The sequence below is a fragment of the Tetrao urogallus genome (assembly GCF_951394365.1).
Source record: "Tetrao urogallus genome assembly, chromosome: 11".
In the NCBI taxonomy this organism is placed as follows: domain Eukaryota; kingdom Metazoa; phylum Chordata; class Aves; order Galliformes; family Phasianidae; genus Tetrao; species Tetrao urogallus.
Genome location: NC_136824.1, coordinates 6,677,656 through 6,694,487, shown reverse-complemented (window position 1 = coordinate 6,694,487; position 16,832 = coordinate 6,677,656). Strand labels below are relative to the sequence as shown.

The 16,832-nt window shown below is 40.4% G+C and overlaps 1 protein-coding gene across 1 annotated transcript in view; it reads right to left on the bottom strand.

Annotated features, from left to right (window-relative positions):
* AGBL1 (AGBL carboxypeptidase 1) overlaps window positions 1–16,832 on the bottom strand; it is a gene marked incomplete at both ends in the record, with an annotated part of 267,987 nt that overhangs the window by 118,544 nt on the left and 132,611 nt on the right. The window contains 3 exons of the mRNA XM_079540867.1: window positions 76–252; window positions 3,391–3,522; window positions 8,286–8,415. Coding sequence (XP_079396993.1) covers window positions 76–252; window positions 3,391–3,522; window positions 8,286–8,415 — 439 coding nt within the window. The remainder of the gene's footprint in view (window positions 1–75; window positions 253–3,390; window positions 3,523–8,285; window positions 8,416–16,832) is intronic.

The window sequence follows — 16,832 nt, the reverse complement described above, 5'->3', positions numbered from 1 at the left end:
TCTCTTCATTCCTCCAAGCTCATGAGGCATGCATTAGAAGGAGGGTGGACGTAGTTCTTTGGAAGATGTTCTTACTTTGTAGAGGCCGTGGCTGCAGCCGCAGTACGTGCTCTCCATGGTGTAGCTCCTCAGCACACCCATTTCCTGCCACACCACCACCCGGGCCGTCGACTTGCGGGACTTTTCTACAAGGAAGCTGCAGCTGTTCATGACAAACGCAGGGGCCACTTTGTCCAGGATTTTAGGAAGAGTCTATGAGAAAGTATCAGCAATTAGAAAATGAATTGAACAGATGCACGTGCATTTATATCACCCACACATCTACAGAGACCTATGCTTTCTGAAGTGCGTATCACCAAATCTATCTGTAGAAACTGTCACTGTGATGTTCCAACTAGTGCCAAACTGGACTCATCTTCATCCCAAGTGAAATCTTCATATTCTAATGTTTGCTTTTTTTTTTTTCCCCAGTCACAGACAAAAATGCTAGAAGTACATTTGGTACATCCCATCCAAAATGAAGTATCTGCACACCAAATAGTTTTGGACTGCTGAAGTCACTTACAAAGTTTTACTTTCAAGCTGCTTCAACATTAACTACATTTCCCTGTTCTGCCTAGCGGGTTGCAGTCATAGCTCTGCACACAATGTTTCCATTCTCTCCTTTCCAGCTCCTCCCATTATGCATTCATAATTTGACAAGGGATTCAGCTACAGGAAGAATTTTGTTTGAACAAAGCACATAGCAGAGAAAGGGAACGTGTAATCCCACTGAAGGTCACAGATAATTATAGGAAAATAGAGCTTAACATTTAACTATCTTGCATTGTGAAATAAACCAAAATATTCTCATCTGGGATCACATGGTACATTGGATACACTCCACATAGAAAATGACAATAAAGAGTAAATTTGAAAATTCAGTAAAATTATCTCTTAGCTCTGAGTAATTTACTTTTTCTAGACATCATTTTTGTCAACAACAGCCTATAAACACTGCTAATACACTGTGCTATCAAATATTTCTATCAGTGTGGATGCAACACTTCTTCATGCTACCTGTAAAAATATATTCTAGATACATTAACACTAGGTGTGCTGTGTAGAAATTGGGCTTTTACATACATATGCATATAAATTGTAGTACTTGCATGCTGCTCAAAGACCATCTGGTCCATCAAGTGAAGAGCAAGCAAAATAAGAACTTTCATTATTTCTTTGATGACAGCTTTCTTAAACTTCTGAATGGAATGGAATCATCCAGAAGGAGCTTCTGCTCATTGCTAATGGCATTTACCCTCAAATTTCATTCAGTTTGGGTGGTGAAAGCCAACCAGCTAATTTCACTTTCCAATAACAATCAGTGAAACTGATTGATTCTAAGCAATTCTAGTTCCACTCTGTTGAGCTTTACGTCATCGCTCTGTACAGGCATACATGGTTTCATCAAAATTGAAAAAGTAATGTTTAATAGCAGGTCTTCTCTTAAAGCATGACTGATGCAGATGATATATCTTTGGCCTAAACTATTCTGCCACATCCACTGCAAACATCTTAATCATACATACCTCTGTAATAAAGTAAATGTTATTTCCAGTATATCCTATCTACAGCTATGAACGGACCCTACCAGTTCTGTAAGGTGCAGATCTGTAGATCCATAAGATCCATTCATCAGATGAAAAAACTGATGAATAGGAACAAAGTGAGAGGTTACATTTCAAATCTGAGACCAGCATGAGCCTAACTCTTAAGTCAAGATCTGCACTGTGCTATTAAGAGCTACAGCATTCCTTTTCTTGTGAGAATACTGAACAGAGGAATCTTTAAAATTGATTACTTGCTCTGGACTAAACATTCACTGCTTCTGAATTGCCTCCAAAGTACAATTTGCTGCAAAATATTACAATTCCATGCAGCACTTCCAGGTTTTCCTGGAGCCGGGTTAAAAATACAGCACAGTCACCCAAACAATTATAATCCTGAGCACAATCATTAGATCCAGTTAAACCGTGCGTGAAGGCCCAGATAGTTTTCATTCTGCCCTTATCTGAAGCAGCACACAGATTTTTGTAAATATGAAATACCATAATCAGATCCCTAATCCAGTTTAGTCTTTAAAAACAATTGAAATTATATGCATAATCAATCTTTTACATTTGATTAAATAGAAACGCTGGCAGGTAACAGTAATGTCTCTGTAGTCAGGACTCATTTAGAAGCATTAGCAAATCTGAATTTAATATTCTTTTCATTTCACCAGCTTTCACTGGATTTCACACTAATAGGTCTTTCTTCTCTGCTTTTCTCATTAATTATCTTTCAATTGTATTTTTGGGATGGTGAAAACACATCTTTTCAAAGGATTCTTTTATGACAATACATTAGTATAACTGCACACCCTGTCTCTCACGCAGCTAAATTTAGCATGCACAACAGCAGGGGTGCTGCTCCTCATACAGGACCCCTGTCCATAAACCTCCATTCCCATTTGGTCAGAATGGAATTAGGATTCTTTACTGATGCCCCTTCAGAGACTGCTGTCCAAGGGCCTGGAATGGCGATTAAAAGGAGAAATCCTGAAGCTGGGTTTTGCGATGCCAATGCTGTGCAAGTCATCTGAGGCCAAATATTAGAGGGTAACAATGACTCTTTCTCTCATGAATGGTCAAGGGCTACAGCAAAGGCTATTCAAAAATCACAATTTTCTCGAGGTATTACGTTCATGTTTTTGGGAAGTAAATCCATCATGGAGGCCAGGATCATCCCCAATTACTCATGGAAGGAAGGATAGAAGCTTCCCATATTGTGCAAAAGGGAGAATTCTAACCACAGAATCTTTCATCTAGGCCACTGCAGATTCTTGGACACCCTTGGAGAGTTGCTCTTGGTTTCTTCATTGCAGATTCAAGACAGGCACCAGATGCTGAAAGCAGCATTTGAATTCTGTTTGTGTAACAGTGAGCTATCTTCAGCCTTTTCCAGCTCTCTGAATTCAAATACAACAAGCGATGTTCTGATTGTAAGCACCCTACCTGCTTTCCTTGTGAAACAAGTGTTTCCACAAGGACTTCTCATGAGTTGTGGATGAGAGAAGCACACGTATACTTGGAACTTACAAAACATAAAAATACAACATCCCTATTAGTCAGTGGCTGAAGACATTAAAAGAACATCTTAATAAAACGAAATAGAGATCCATCTATTGACAATATTATTGCTGATAGCTGGTGCATAAAGATACCAGGAATTATTTGAATTTTTCTGCACCTCTACTCCTCTGGAGAAGTTTGCACATACCTACAGAACTTGTGATCTGACCTCATCTTAAGGAGAGGTGTAGGTGTACATGTATGCCAGCAACTGCAGAAAGGAACAAAGTGGACCTACCCTGTAGCCAACATCTTCTGTGATAACTGCTGTGTCAACCGTGCAGCCTGCTTGCCACAAAGTCTCCTTGATGCTGCAACCATAGAGGAACACATTCTTTTTCTGGGAGTGGCCATGGTAGTCACAGAATACCTAGAGAGGAAAAAAAGGGAAAATCTTGAATACTGAAGTAAGTTTCCTGGTTCTTCACAACAGACACTATAAACACTATATGTGAAGAATTCTTTTCAGTTCTCTTCAGAAAAACCCAGTGCTCTGGGCCCAGCCTGTAATCAGTGTCAAACTTTGTTAGTCAGCTGTACCTTGCTTTATCTATTGGATCTGACATGATCTCATGAATCCAGTGTCAACACCAGTGCATTTCTGTCTACAGCAGAAATAAACATGACACCTGTGCAAGATTCTATGCCAACTCAGGAACCTGAGAGTTCATGGTAACTTATGATACAACACAGCAATTTGTCAGGCTCCTCTGACTTCTCAACTCCAGCATTATCTTCAGGAGATTTAAAAACTGCACCTTTCCCCAGTAATTAATCACCTTGGCTTCTTTAAATTCAAAAACTGTGCTACGTATTTTTCAGGAAAATGTAATTGTGCAATTGTGTAAAAATGTATCATAGTGGTCAGATCCTTACTTGAATTCCTGGACATCAAGCACAGAGCATTATCTATCTTTGTGACAAATAATCTGATTCCATACTCTATCATACATTCCATAATCTATCTGTCTAATCCATCTCTCATGTCATATAAACTAGGTACAAGGTACACTCCAGGTTTTAATGGAAGCTTTGATTGCCCTCATAGGCAGATATCAACTCCAACAAAAATGAAAATCACAATTTAATGACCCAAGAGGTAAATATTGACACAAGTGTTAAATAATAATCAATCTCATTGCCCTCAGAAATATGAAGTCAATACAGACTGCTGTTACGTATATTCTCCGTGCCTTTCTCAGGAAAATTCAGAAACCTGTCAACGAAAAGACAAGGATTTCTGAAGAGAAGACATTGGTTCATTTTAAAACAATATTTAGTGCTGATTAGAAAGGAACTTCATGATCTCATTTAAATAGTTTTCTGAGGCATGTATCAGAGACAAAGAGACAGGTGTCAAGAGGTAGGGAAGAACTATGGATCAATTAAAAAAAATGAGGGAGAAAAATATGTATTCTTGTATAAGCACAGACAGATGGAGTAGCTCAACTTCTTCCACCGTTAAGGCAAGTTTTAGCCTAGTATGCTTATTTACTAGTTACACTGTAACTGAGTTTAGCTGCAGCCGGTCAGGAAGTTTAATAATCTAGGAACTGAGTATTTAAATACTTGCAGCTGCTCGGACAAGCTGTACACTGACTGGAGATGCTAAGACACACACACACAGAGATTCATCCCACAAGTCCTAACTAACCGCACAGCTGTAGCCACAGAACACCCTGAGTTGGACGGGACCTGCAAAAGGATCACCGAGTCCAACTTTTGGCTCCATAGAGACCATCCAAAATTCAAACCGTGTATTGAAACTTCCCCTCTTGACCCTCCCCTGAGGCAGCTCAGTGCTGTTCCCTCTGGTCCTGTGGAGTCACCGGAGAGCAGCGCTGAACCCCTGCTACCTGTGAGGCTCTGCAGGCCGCCATGAGCCTCCCCTCAGCTCCTCTGCCCTAGGCAGAACAAACCAAGGGACTCCAGCAGCTCCTCACACGCCTTGCCCTCCAGACCCTTCATCATCTTTGCAGCCATCCTTCAGACTCTAACAGTTTTACCTTCTTATCTTGTGGCACCAAACCTGCACGTAGCACTGGAGCTGAGACCACAGCAGAGCTGAGCCGCCAGGCCACGTGCACACACAGGGCTTAGGCAGCCCTGCACTGCAAGCAACTGCCTGAAACACAGGGAATTATCCCATAAAGGCCCCTTCCAAACAGCTGCGTTTATTGGTTCTTTTAATGACGGGCATTTTTCCAGTTAGCGTTCCATCTATGCTTCCAGCAATACAGACATAGATTAGTTTAACCACAGGTACCACCTAGAATTTACTCCTATGAATATCAAAGAAGATTTTATAGCTGTGGTTCTATTTCGAGGCAGAGATCCCAGCTCAACCGGGTATCAATTACCTGCCAATTTACAGAATTACTAACATGCAAGATGCATATATTATTACCTAAAAGATTACTTATCGGAAACCACACAGGGATGATCAGCTGCTCAGATAGCTTTGCTGCCTGATAAGTAGGAGGTCTATAATTCTGCATCTCAAGAAACCTGCCAGTGAGTCCCTAAGTGACAAGTCAGGAACAAGCGTTCCATATTAGTAAAGGATTATAAGAGCCAAGCTCTGTAACACCACTGTTTCATGCCCTGGGATGCATCACTGATTGCCACCCACCTCCACAGGAGAGAAGTCAGCGCTACTGGAAATATTGCCATTCCATTTGTGCATTGCATAGACCTTCATTTTAATTAATTTTCCTGAATATTGCAGTTATTCTCAATGTTTATGACAAACTGTTTTCTTTTACGATACATTCTTCTGCTCTATTTTTATTCTACAGAGCAGCTTAAGCCTCAACATTTAGCCAAGAAAAAACTGTATTTTGTAGTTACAGCACCCAATGAAGAACTTTTCTGGGGTTATGTCTGAGCAACCACAAGGCAAGTTTGGGACCTACCTACCCATTTTTCTCTACTCTATGTATCTTGTACAGCTGGGATACTAACACATAGTCAGATTCCAAGTCTTGTGCTCAATGGGGTATGACTCAAGATACACATGCAAATTTTGATCTATTTAAAGTTACATACCAGCATTGAGCATCATAAAGGTAAGGACCTGCTTTCAAACTCAAAAACAATCCCCCTCACAGACTCACTCAATGACTCACAGAGTCAGGAAGCTTTTAAAACAAATGAAAAGCAAACAGAAAATGGAAGCAAAAAACTCTGTTGGCAAACAGAACATTTTGAAGTTTCTGTATTTTTTCTTCAAAAATCTCCATCTTTCCTCAGTAGCATTGTGAGAGCACCCAACCTGAGTCTCAAGGTAGACACATCTAGCATTGTTTGCTCACGAAAAGCTACATCCTTCCAGTCAGATCTGTTTCCAAGCTTAACACAGAACACCTTTGAAAGAAAACACTGCTTGGTGTTTCCTGGTCCCTGGGAGCTTCTTTCTGTCCCCTCCAAAAGTAACTTGCTCTCTGCTGCAGCTTGATCTGTGTATGAGCTACGCTTTTCTGTTGCATACTGCAAGGTGCAACTTGCAAACTGTACCATTTCCTCACCACAAATGCTCAAGGGGAAAGCAGCATCTCTTTCCCCCTCAGTCCCAGCTGCTCCCAAGCTCACTCTCTCATACTCCCACTGCTCTCAGTTGGCAAGAAATCCCCCGCAGTGGAGAGCTGCAATACCACAGAGTACATCCAGCCCCTTCTTTTACTAGGGTTTCCAGAACCAACAAGAGAAGCAAAAAAAAAAAAAAAAAAAAAAAAAAAAAAAAAAAAAAAGCACTTAGAAGGCTGTTTTCTATGGCTGAAGTTACCAATTAAAATAGGTTTGGCTTGAAATGCTGTTAACTTTGAAGTTATTTCCTTTTCTCTTTCAAGCATCTTTTCTTTGCTTTGAAGAAACTGCTTGCCCATCCCCAATATAAATGAAACTAATCCACTCCACAGAAATCGTTTGGCTATCAGTGAAATTGGCTTCATCGCATCATGGCAGTGAGTGCAAGGCAGAAGAAACCCAGCTCCCTTCTGTAGTGGGGAAAAGGCATTTGTAAGCATGTAAAAACCAAAATCAATGTACTCTTCAAAGGCAAAGAAAAATCAGTTTACCACGACTGACATACTGCCTGCGAGTGAGAGAGATGATACGATCAATAGCCTTACTTCACTCGGCAGGATGAAAACTTCCACTGGGCTCATGTTCAACTTCATGCATTTGGATATGACAGGGATGGTTCTGATAAATTTAAATTAAAAAAACCCAACAAGATAAGCATGGTAAAACAAAATTGATCAGATGTAGCTCAAAACCCAAATAAAATGTAGGTAAGTAAACTCTCAGCTGCAAGTTGAACTTCCAGTAGATTCCTCAGACTTCAGAGCTGAACGTCGGGGCTATGGTTTCGGCCAAAAATGGCATATTTCCACAAAAATTCATTTAAAGAAACTCACAGACATTTGCACCTTGTCTGAGGATTTTCTCATCAAGACCAGAGGGAACTGTGCATCTTTGGACATTTCCTGCCTAACTGGGGCTATGAGAGGCCAACCTGCCGGTCCATCCGCTTCCATTCTGTTCATCGACATTTGAAACTCTCAGCATTTTTTATCCTGAAGTCTCAGAACTATTCGGTCTACTGAGCACCAAGACAAAGCAGATGAGGATAGATCCCATATATATCCCAGTAGCATCATCCTCGTGAACTTCTGGTAGCTCTCCCCAAGTTGTTCTCTTCTCACTAAAGCAGCAGGGAAGTTCAACCGTTTTGAAGACTACCTCCTGTGTTTCTGTGATTGCACAGATTGCTCCAGCCTCAGCTTTTGCATGATCCATGCAGACCACAGAAGACTACAGGCTTCAGCCTTTACAGAATTTCTTCTGTCATTGCCAGAAAGACAGCAATAACCTACTACCAATATCTAGCTTAGTTGAAGTACTTTGAGGATACTAAGGAGCTTTAAAGAATTTATATTCACATTGCAGGTGTGCAAAGACTCTGAAGCTTGGAGTTGGTTAGAAGATTCAACAGATAATCCAGGACTTTCAAAAACACTCCTGAAGGATGAAGGTGTAACAGCATAGGATGCTTTCCAAATCTCTCTAGCCATAAAGCAAGGCTGCTCACACAACTGCAATAAGCAACAGAAGATATTGGGAGTTACTCACCAGAGGGGCCCGGCCGATGCTGCGCAGATAATACAGAAGACCTTTGGTGTGGTAAATTGTTGGATGAAGCTGAGAACTGGGCGTCAGCCACTGTCTGTTCAGATCATCTCCACTCAAGGAACAACGGTGGCTGAAATCACAAAGCAACACATCACAAACCCCTGAAAGAAAAGCTGATTCCAAAGAGTTCCCGATTCTGGCAAGACCTGGCACAATGATGGGGAATGTCAATTAAAATAAAAGATCGAAGATTTTTAACATTGCATTGGAATGAATCAACAGCCAGTACGCTTCAGAGGTGCGTGCCGCATGCAGATTTGATCATTTCCTTTCCTTCCAGAATTCACACAGTTACAGCCCTGAAAATAAATGCAGATTTTCCTTTACCTAAGTACACACACAATCAGGACTACTTACAAACAAAATTATCTTCGGAAACGCTCTAAATTCTGCGCTATCTACAAAACTCACCCAGCTTACATGCAGCAAAGGCTTCTCAAAACCTCCACAGCAAATAAGTATATCCAACTCCTACTCATTCTAATTGAAGACAGGTGCTTGAATCTCTTCGACCAGTCTGAAATATGTATGCACTTAAATGAGATGAGCTGGATATCTCATTTAAGCTCCTCCGCTCATGAGAAATGTAGCTATCTGAAGCACATCAAGAAGATCTTGATGCATGCTACATCATTATGTGGAACAATTACCTAGATTCACTGCAAAGACTGAATAAAAAGCTAAATAAGGATCTTAGATTTGCAGTGAGAAAGTGTTTTCATTAGTTGGCTTGAAAATATTCTGCTCCTGACTCAGTGATCAGTGAAAAATTTTGCAGGATATTTGATTGTAAGGAGCAGTACATCATCGTGCAATTTTGCAACATCTGACTAATTTCCCTCATTAGTGACTGTGTTCACTGCAGAGCCTAACTATTTTAAGTACTGGACAAATTCCTACTACAGAGTTACACCCAGCTTTGCTGTTCCAGCCTAGCAACAGAATAAGTACAGATGTATTCCTGGGGACACAATCTGGTGCTCTTCAGGCAGAATCTTGCATTAAAATTGGGGTGCATTGCATCCAGCAGTTCTGACATTATCAGTGCCTTGCAAATGATGCTTGCAGAAAAAAGATCTTAAAACTGGAATACTTGAAAAAAATACTAGATACACTGGAGAACTGGTTAAGAAAGGAAAAAAAAGAAACAGTAAAATTCACTAAAAATGTCATATGATTTTAATGGAGGAAAACAAGGTCTCTGATGCCATCTTGGGGTTTCTGGCAACATCACAAGACCCATTCTGACTTTAGTTCTAGTGTTACCTGAATTCCCTTCTTTCTTCATAACCCATAGCTGCTACATTGCTCATTCTGAAAGTTGGAAAATATTACCAGTAGCTAAAGCACGAGAAGCCACTGAATGCTTCTACCAAAAATTCCATGTGAAAACATGACCACCTCTGTTATGCTTCTTCATAGCCCTTCAGGCAAAGTTACCTGTAGGCTCACCTCTCCTGACCTGTAGGACATCAGATGCTCAGCTGAGATCTACAAGTGTATTTCTGCTAAGAACTTGTGTACATACACAACTTCCTTCCAGCAGGTACAACTCCATTTTAAAAGTCACTTAACAAAAAAACACTTTGTAATATATATATATATATATATATATATATATATATATATATATATATATATATAAATTATTTTTCTTTTAGAACACAAGAACAAACACATGTTCTTTTAGAAAACGATGCAAGAAAAAAACTCCTAATCAACTCTGCAGCATTGCAGTGCTTCTCACTGCAGCGTCTGGTTCTGCTATGGCCTATGCTCTGGGATGCAGTGCTGGTTCACAAGCACAGCTTCTACACAGGATGCTGACATGTCCATAGCTCACAGTACCCTCACTCTTTGGACAGTCTTCACTCTGCCCATGTTGCAATTTACCAATTCCATAAGTCTGATAAAAAAGGAGGCTCTTCCTAGTGGAGACCCTATGACGGTTCAATTGCCCCATGCCATTCACAGGCAAAGCTGTTATTTACAGCAGGGAAGGAAGGTAAATTCTCAGCAAGCAGGCAAGAACTGGGAGGCAAAGTTCAGTTTTGTTCCTCCAATGATGAACATCTTTGCTCATTTAAATGACCTTTAAACATTAGCCCTCTGCCTGGCAGCTTGTAGCCGCAGCTCTGAAGGAGATGCAGAACTTTAATTAAATTATGAGACACTGATTTTTCCAATCTCGCTCTCTCCCTCTGATCATAGTGTTAAAGGCTGTTTATTTTTGGAGATCCCCACCAGCTCTGTTCCCTTGTTCCTTTCCTTCTTCTCTTCCTCTCCTAATGGCGATGACATTCGCAGATAATGGTTTTGTCCGTTATGCTCTGCAGCCAAGGGTGAAGGTAAAATATGAAGCTGATCTCAACTGCTGATAGCAAATGAAGGGACTGGAAAGCTGAGACTGGCTTTCTACATTTGGCAGGATTTAATGAAATTCACTTCTCAAATCAAAAGGCATTTCTCACAACGTAGTTCCATGCTATTATGTTTGCTTTAAATGCTTTATGTCTTCTCTCCTTTGCAGCATTAGTGAGACTACGTGACAGCCCGGATGGGACTACGAGCAGCTCAAACCAAGTGATAAAAATGTTTGCCACAAGGAATTCCAATAAAGTAAAGAAAACCCCACCTCTATCTCTATACAGATTACCCGTAATTAAATTGTATTTCTCTTGCTCACAAGTCTGATGCTTTGGATTGAACTTCTGTTACAGCTCTACTTCCTTTTCTACATTTAAACAGTTTTTCGATGAGGGTCAGCATGTGGGACAGCTGTTAGCTGCCTCTTGGACTATACTGCTTGGCTACCAGAGCACAGCAAAAGGAAACTATTTTCTCTTCTGTTCTACATAAGAACTGAAGTGGCTCCATTAAACATTTCAGCCACAACCTTTGAGAGATATGATCCATTAGGGCCACTGCAGAAAGGATCGGTTCCACAGTTTGAAATAGTCTCTGCAAATATCATGTCTCTCCCACCAAGGAGACCAAACACTTTTGACCTTCTTAGAATAACTCAAGAAAACTATGGAGCTGGTAGAAGATAGGATCCTCTAAGCATAACTAAGCTGTTGTAAAAATGTATGTAGCCAGAAAACACTGCCACAGTGATACACAGCAAAGCATTCAGCACTCACAATTGTCTGAGGAAACAAATGCTTGGGCAGTCTGTTCTTCAGATATACTAGTGCCATGTGTCCCTGGAAAATGAACAAAGTATTCAAGCCCAGACCCTGGAGCAAAGATCTGATGGAACACATACAACTCTCCTTTGACTGGCTGTGAGCACAGAAAATTCAACCACAGGTGAATCTGTTGATGCCTGTTGGTTGCAAATATCATTATACATCATCAATAATACTCCTGCACCTCTACAAGCCTCACCTCTGAAGATGTATAAAGGTAGGTAGTCATTCAGAACTGCAAATGGGAGAACTACTCTATGAAAACCGGATCCTTAACATCTCCAGTTGATATACACCACAGTCGTAAAGATGAGGTTGAGTTTTCTCTTCTGAATCCACAGGCAGTAAATGCACTTCTAAGAAAAGCATTAGGTCTTTCTCTGAAGGCAGGGACACCTCAGAGGGAGTTAATGAGAAACAGGTTAAGTTGCTAAAGCATGGATTTATTCAGTTAAAAACAGAATAATATTTTAAGTCTGTTTGCAATTGAAAGACCTTGCTTTTAATCTTGCACCTCAAAGTTTGACATTAAGTTTTACTGAACGTTTGTCTTCTTTGTTGTCTTACCCTTAGGCCTGCTTGACTTAAGTGCAAAGCAAAAGATCCCAAGCACCTCAGCTTCCAACTTTACTGAATTCTGAAACGTGTTTGGACTGGGAGACACTACCTAAGCTAACCCAAGGCTGATATGGTTAACAGAACTCTTCAGTTGGCTGTGGTAAGACTGGATCACTGCCCTGCATGGAAAGGAAAATGAGAGGGGAAAAAGAGAGAAGGGGGAATACAGAGGGAGGAGAGGAGAAAAAGAAAACAGACACCAACCCCCCCTCGCCCCCCCCCCCCCCCCCAAAAAAAAAAAAAAAAAGGGAAAAGGAAATACAAAATAAAGACATGGGGAGGATAAATACAGTGCACAAGATATTAGACAAGGAAGAAAGCGAGAAATGGAGAAAGAGGAAAGTCACTTTTTAAAGAAAAGATGTTGCTGTGCTTGGAAGATAAAATGATTCAAAATCTCCTGTCCATTACAGATAAATGGAAAGACAGGGCCCATCATATCAAATGAATGATGTCAGGACTGATAATAACAGCACCTGGGGCACAGTGAACTATGAAATCTAAAGGGATGCATTGTGTTTGATATGTAGAGAGCAACATCACCATTCGCTGTGCATCTTAAAAGCAGACAGCAGTACTAGCACAGGATAAGAATATCTATAAAGGAAAGAAGGCACAAGTAAACATCAGGATGCCGTTGAACAGCATGTGGCAGCCTCAGACAGACACAGCATGCTGGACTTATAAATAACTACTGCCTACCTAGGATGGAAGCAAAGGAATATTTGCATTAAAGTGTTTTGGTCTTGCAATTAAGAAAGCTCAGATCAGCCTGAGGTGTGAGTACATGTGGGGAGGGCAGGTGGAATCCTCAATTTTCTTGATTGTTAATCTTCTCAGAGAACAAGCCAGTGATGTTAGGAAGCAGCAGAACCAGCAAAGCCCTCCTTCATAATTTAAAGGAAGATGTGACAGAAATGTAATTATTTTTTTTACAGCTTGAAGTCCATGTGCTGGAACTGACTACAGTCACCATGCATTTACTCCATGGAGAAGCTCATCCAATGCCATCCAGTCACTGCATTGTAGCATGTTGTCCATGATCATTCTAGAAACAGAAAGTCCCCACAACAACATAAATATTGCACATATGTGTGCAATCCAACGAAACACCAGTTTACGGCAGCTAACTAATCTTTCATTTTCTGAAATTTCGGTTTTAATTGCATTAGGGAAATTTTGGAGTGCTGAAGACCACTTTGTAGAGCTCTTCATATAATCCATTTCATTTTATAGCAGATAAATACACAGATAAGCACTACAGCACACTACAGCTGGAATCAAAAATGGGGAATTAGAGGGCAAGGTATTTTCCTACTGTGCTCTGGGCTGCATCATTAATTTCAGAGTGAAATTTCTTTCCCATCATTAAAGTGGGCTGCTTTAAGTTCCCTCTGGGATACCTCACTTTTGCATTTTGGCAAGCTGCGAGGTTTCATTGAAGAAAAGTGATCCCTTCCCCAGTTACTGCAAGAAGCAAAGGGGTCAATGTTCTTTCTTTGTTCAGGGTCTGAAGTTATCAGATTTTCATTTTTTTCACAATGAAATATAGGTGAATAGCTCCAAGGCATATATACAGACACCAGTGACCAAAGCAGTTTCCATCTACATTACTGCAGCTAACAATTCACTACTGTTCATATACTATTCTTTCTTCTGACTGCAAGCAGTAGGAGTGCTAAAATTCCTATGAAGAATCAGGATAAGAGCCATCTGCCTTTCCAATATAACCAAAGCAGACACAAGTTCAGGAGCCACGTCTATGCCACATCTCCTCTTCAAGTTTTACTCACCTCATTTCTAAATTGCATTTATTCTCCGCCCCCCCAGAGCCAAGTCCTCAAGCTTCATTTGCCCCACACCTTACTTTCACACTGTTTTCATCTCAAGTAAAGGCCACAGTGGCTATTGCAGGCTTGATGAAAATCAAGGTCTGAAAGTTATCTCCTCCTAAGCAAATACCATGAAGGACCAAGCAATGGCAGTTTCCCAATTGCACTGTGACCCCTTGCTGCCATACTAGCTTACCTCCAAGCCTGTAAGATGAAATTTCTTACTACTACCTTTTCTTAATTGCACTTTTCACACACAATATTATCTTCTAGATGACACCTGCACTATCTGGCTGCCAACCAATTGAACAAGGCCACTGGAAAATCCTGACCACCTTACACCACTGCTGCTCTATGACTTTTCCATTTCAGCACAGATTAATGAACCCGTGATGTGTAGTGCTTCCTCTTGTGCTAATGGTATTCTAAAGAATCACTCCACCAGCTTCTTCTTGCCTACCCACATTAGAACACTGATGCTAATTAGCGCAATGAGCCTTCAGAGTTTCACCTTCTACATCTGACTGATTTTTTCACAGTGGACAATTCTTACTTCCCAAGATAAATGACGTAGTCTGTGCTTTCTCCTTTCGGTGGTGTAACTGTGCCTCTGTCCTTGTTCAGCTCTGATAGGAGAGTTCCTTTTCTCTCAGTGGACACATTTCGTTAAGACGCATTTTGTCACAAACCAGTTAGACAGAATGAGATCTACATCACTCCCAGCTAACATTGTCAATGTCATAATGAAATGAGACAAGAAGTTCACATGACCTACTGAAAAGGTGAGTTAACAGCATTATCACAGATGAGCTAAACTACCTCCTCAGTTCCACATGAAAGGACGCTCATCAGATTTCTACTCTTTTAGCTGCAACAACAGTAACTAGCAAATAGGAGAACAAATTCACCTGCACTTGGTGACACTTTGCACTGTCATTTATGAGGAAAATGCAAGTTATGATGATTTGTACTATTTTATGGAGGAGTAAATAAGGATTCAGGGAGCTGCTAAAAACTGAGTTCTCAGTTTCTTGACATCTACCATGAGATTGGCTCATCTCTAGGCTCTGTTTGCAATACCTCTGAATACTTTGTCACTGATAATGCAGCCCTAAAACAGAATTTTTAATCATAAGTTTTGACTAGAAAAGTAAATCTTCAACTCAAGATTTTTCTTTTAACAAATACCTGCTTTCTGGAGGAAATAACAGCTTTTCCTCAACACCCTATTCTCTTCAAAACTTTCCATCAAAACTTCAAATTGGACAATTCAGAACTTTAAACTGCTTAAGAGATGCCATCAGCATACAGCAGAAAACATGCATTTAAGGATTCTTAGGTACTCATTCTTGTCTGCCTGAGGGTCTCGTTGTCTGGGCCACACATCCTGCAACACAACTGATAGCCTTGACAACAGTAATTCAGTAAGATGCACAATTATGGTGCAGCATGGGAGGCAGGAGAAGCCAGGACAACGGGACAGTCAAACAAAGTTCAAATAGCACTGCAGTGACACTTCCAAATGGAAGCGCTGTTTTTAAATGGGGAGGTTTGGTTCCAATTTTGACTACTGTTCATTGAAAAGTTTTCCACTAGGAAAAAACATTTTTTAAAGACAGCCTCATCCTCCTACAAACTATTTTAGCTAATCCTAATTTTGCAGGCATAAATATTGAAAAAGAGAGGACACTCCTGCAACAAGACAGCATATCAGTGAAAAACTAAGACCAGACTCTAAGGTTTCATGAGAACAGACTGAATAACTAACATTTTACTTCTGAAGTGATGTCCTTTAGCCTGCTTCTAAGCCTTGTGTTCTTGATTTTCTTAATTTAAATGTGGTTTGCAATCATATACCTGAAGAAGGATTCTTAACTGACTTAAGCTAGTTGCTCACATATGGATTGCATTAATTGAGTTGATTTAAAAATCTGGTAGTTAAATCAGTGTGATTTCTGTATACAAATGAGCACTGAGAAATGCATTTTCTAGATTGTTCTAAAACTTAAACCAAAATAAGTGACACAGAAGGGCAAAGTGTGGCCCCATACATTAAAAATAAGAATTACAAGCAGACCATCGAGAAGAGGCCAAAAATAAAAAATAATTAAAAAAAAAAAAAGATAGAATATGCAGAGATCTTCAGATCCATTAGATTTTCCTAGGATCTTTATGCAGTCCCATAGTCCAGCAGGTAGCACTCATTCCTCCAAGCAAGAGGGAACTGAAGACGTTAATAAGAACGGGAGGAAAAAAAAAACTCTCAGAGCTGATGCTACGAATCAGAAATATTCTGCTAATAAATTACAGAATAATTGAACTAATCCAAAACCATTTCCAGTGAGTGGTGAAGAACCCTTGTACTTATTTTTTAACAATGAGTGTAATGAAACAGACACTGCACAAGGACCACAGTACAAGATACTATGGTAGAGTTCCTTTCTGGACCATCACTAGGTCATCCTGGTCTAACCACGTCCAACATCATATAAGAGATTTCGCCCAGATTGTAACATCCCACTTCCACAGGCTAGGCACTGATTCGGGCACTGTGCACCTACCTAACAAGAGAAGCCTTTTTGGAAACCTGGAGTGCCTTTCCAGTTTGGGGCCTGCAAAGCTGTGTGTGTATCAGACTTGTTTCAGCAAACTGACACCTCACAGCAAAGCAAGACAGTGATTTGCCAGCTGGCACTGAATATGGGAAAAAAGGAGAAGAAAAACTAGCTAAAAAGGAGGCAGAGATGGAGGTGAAGATGAGATGCTTTACATTCCCATTCTCCATCATTTCTCAATTAAAAACAGGCAGCGGGGATGAGACTCTGCAAATCGTACCTGTATGATGA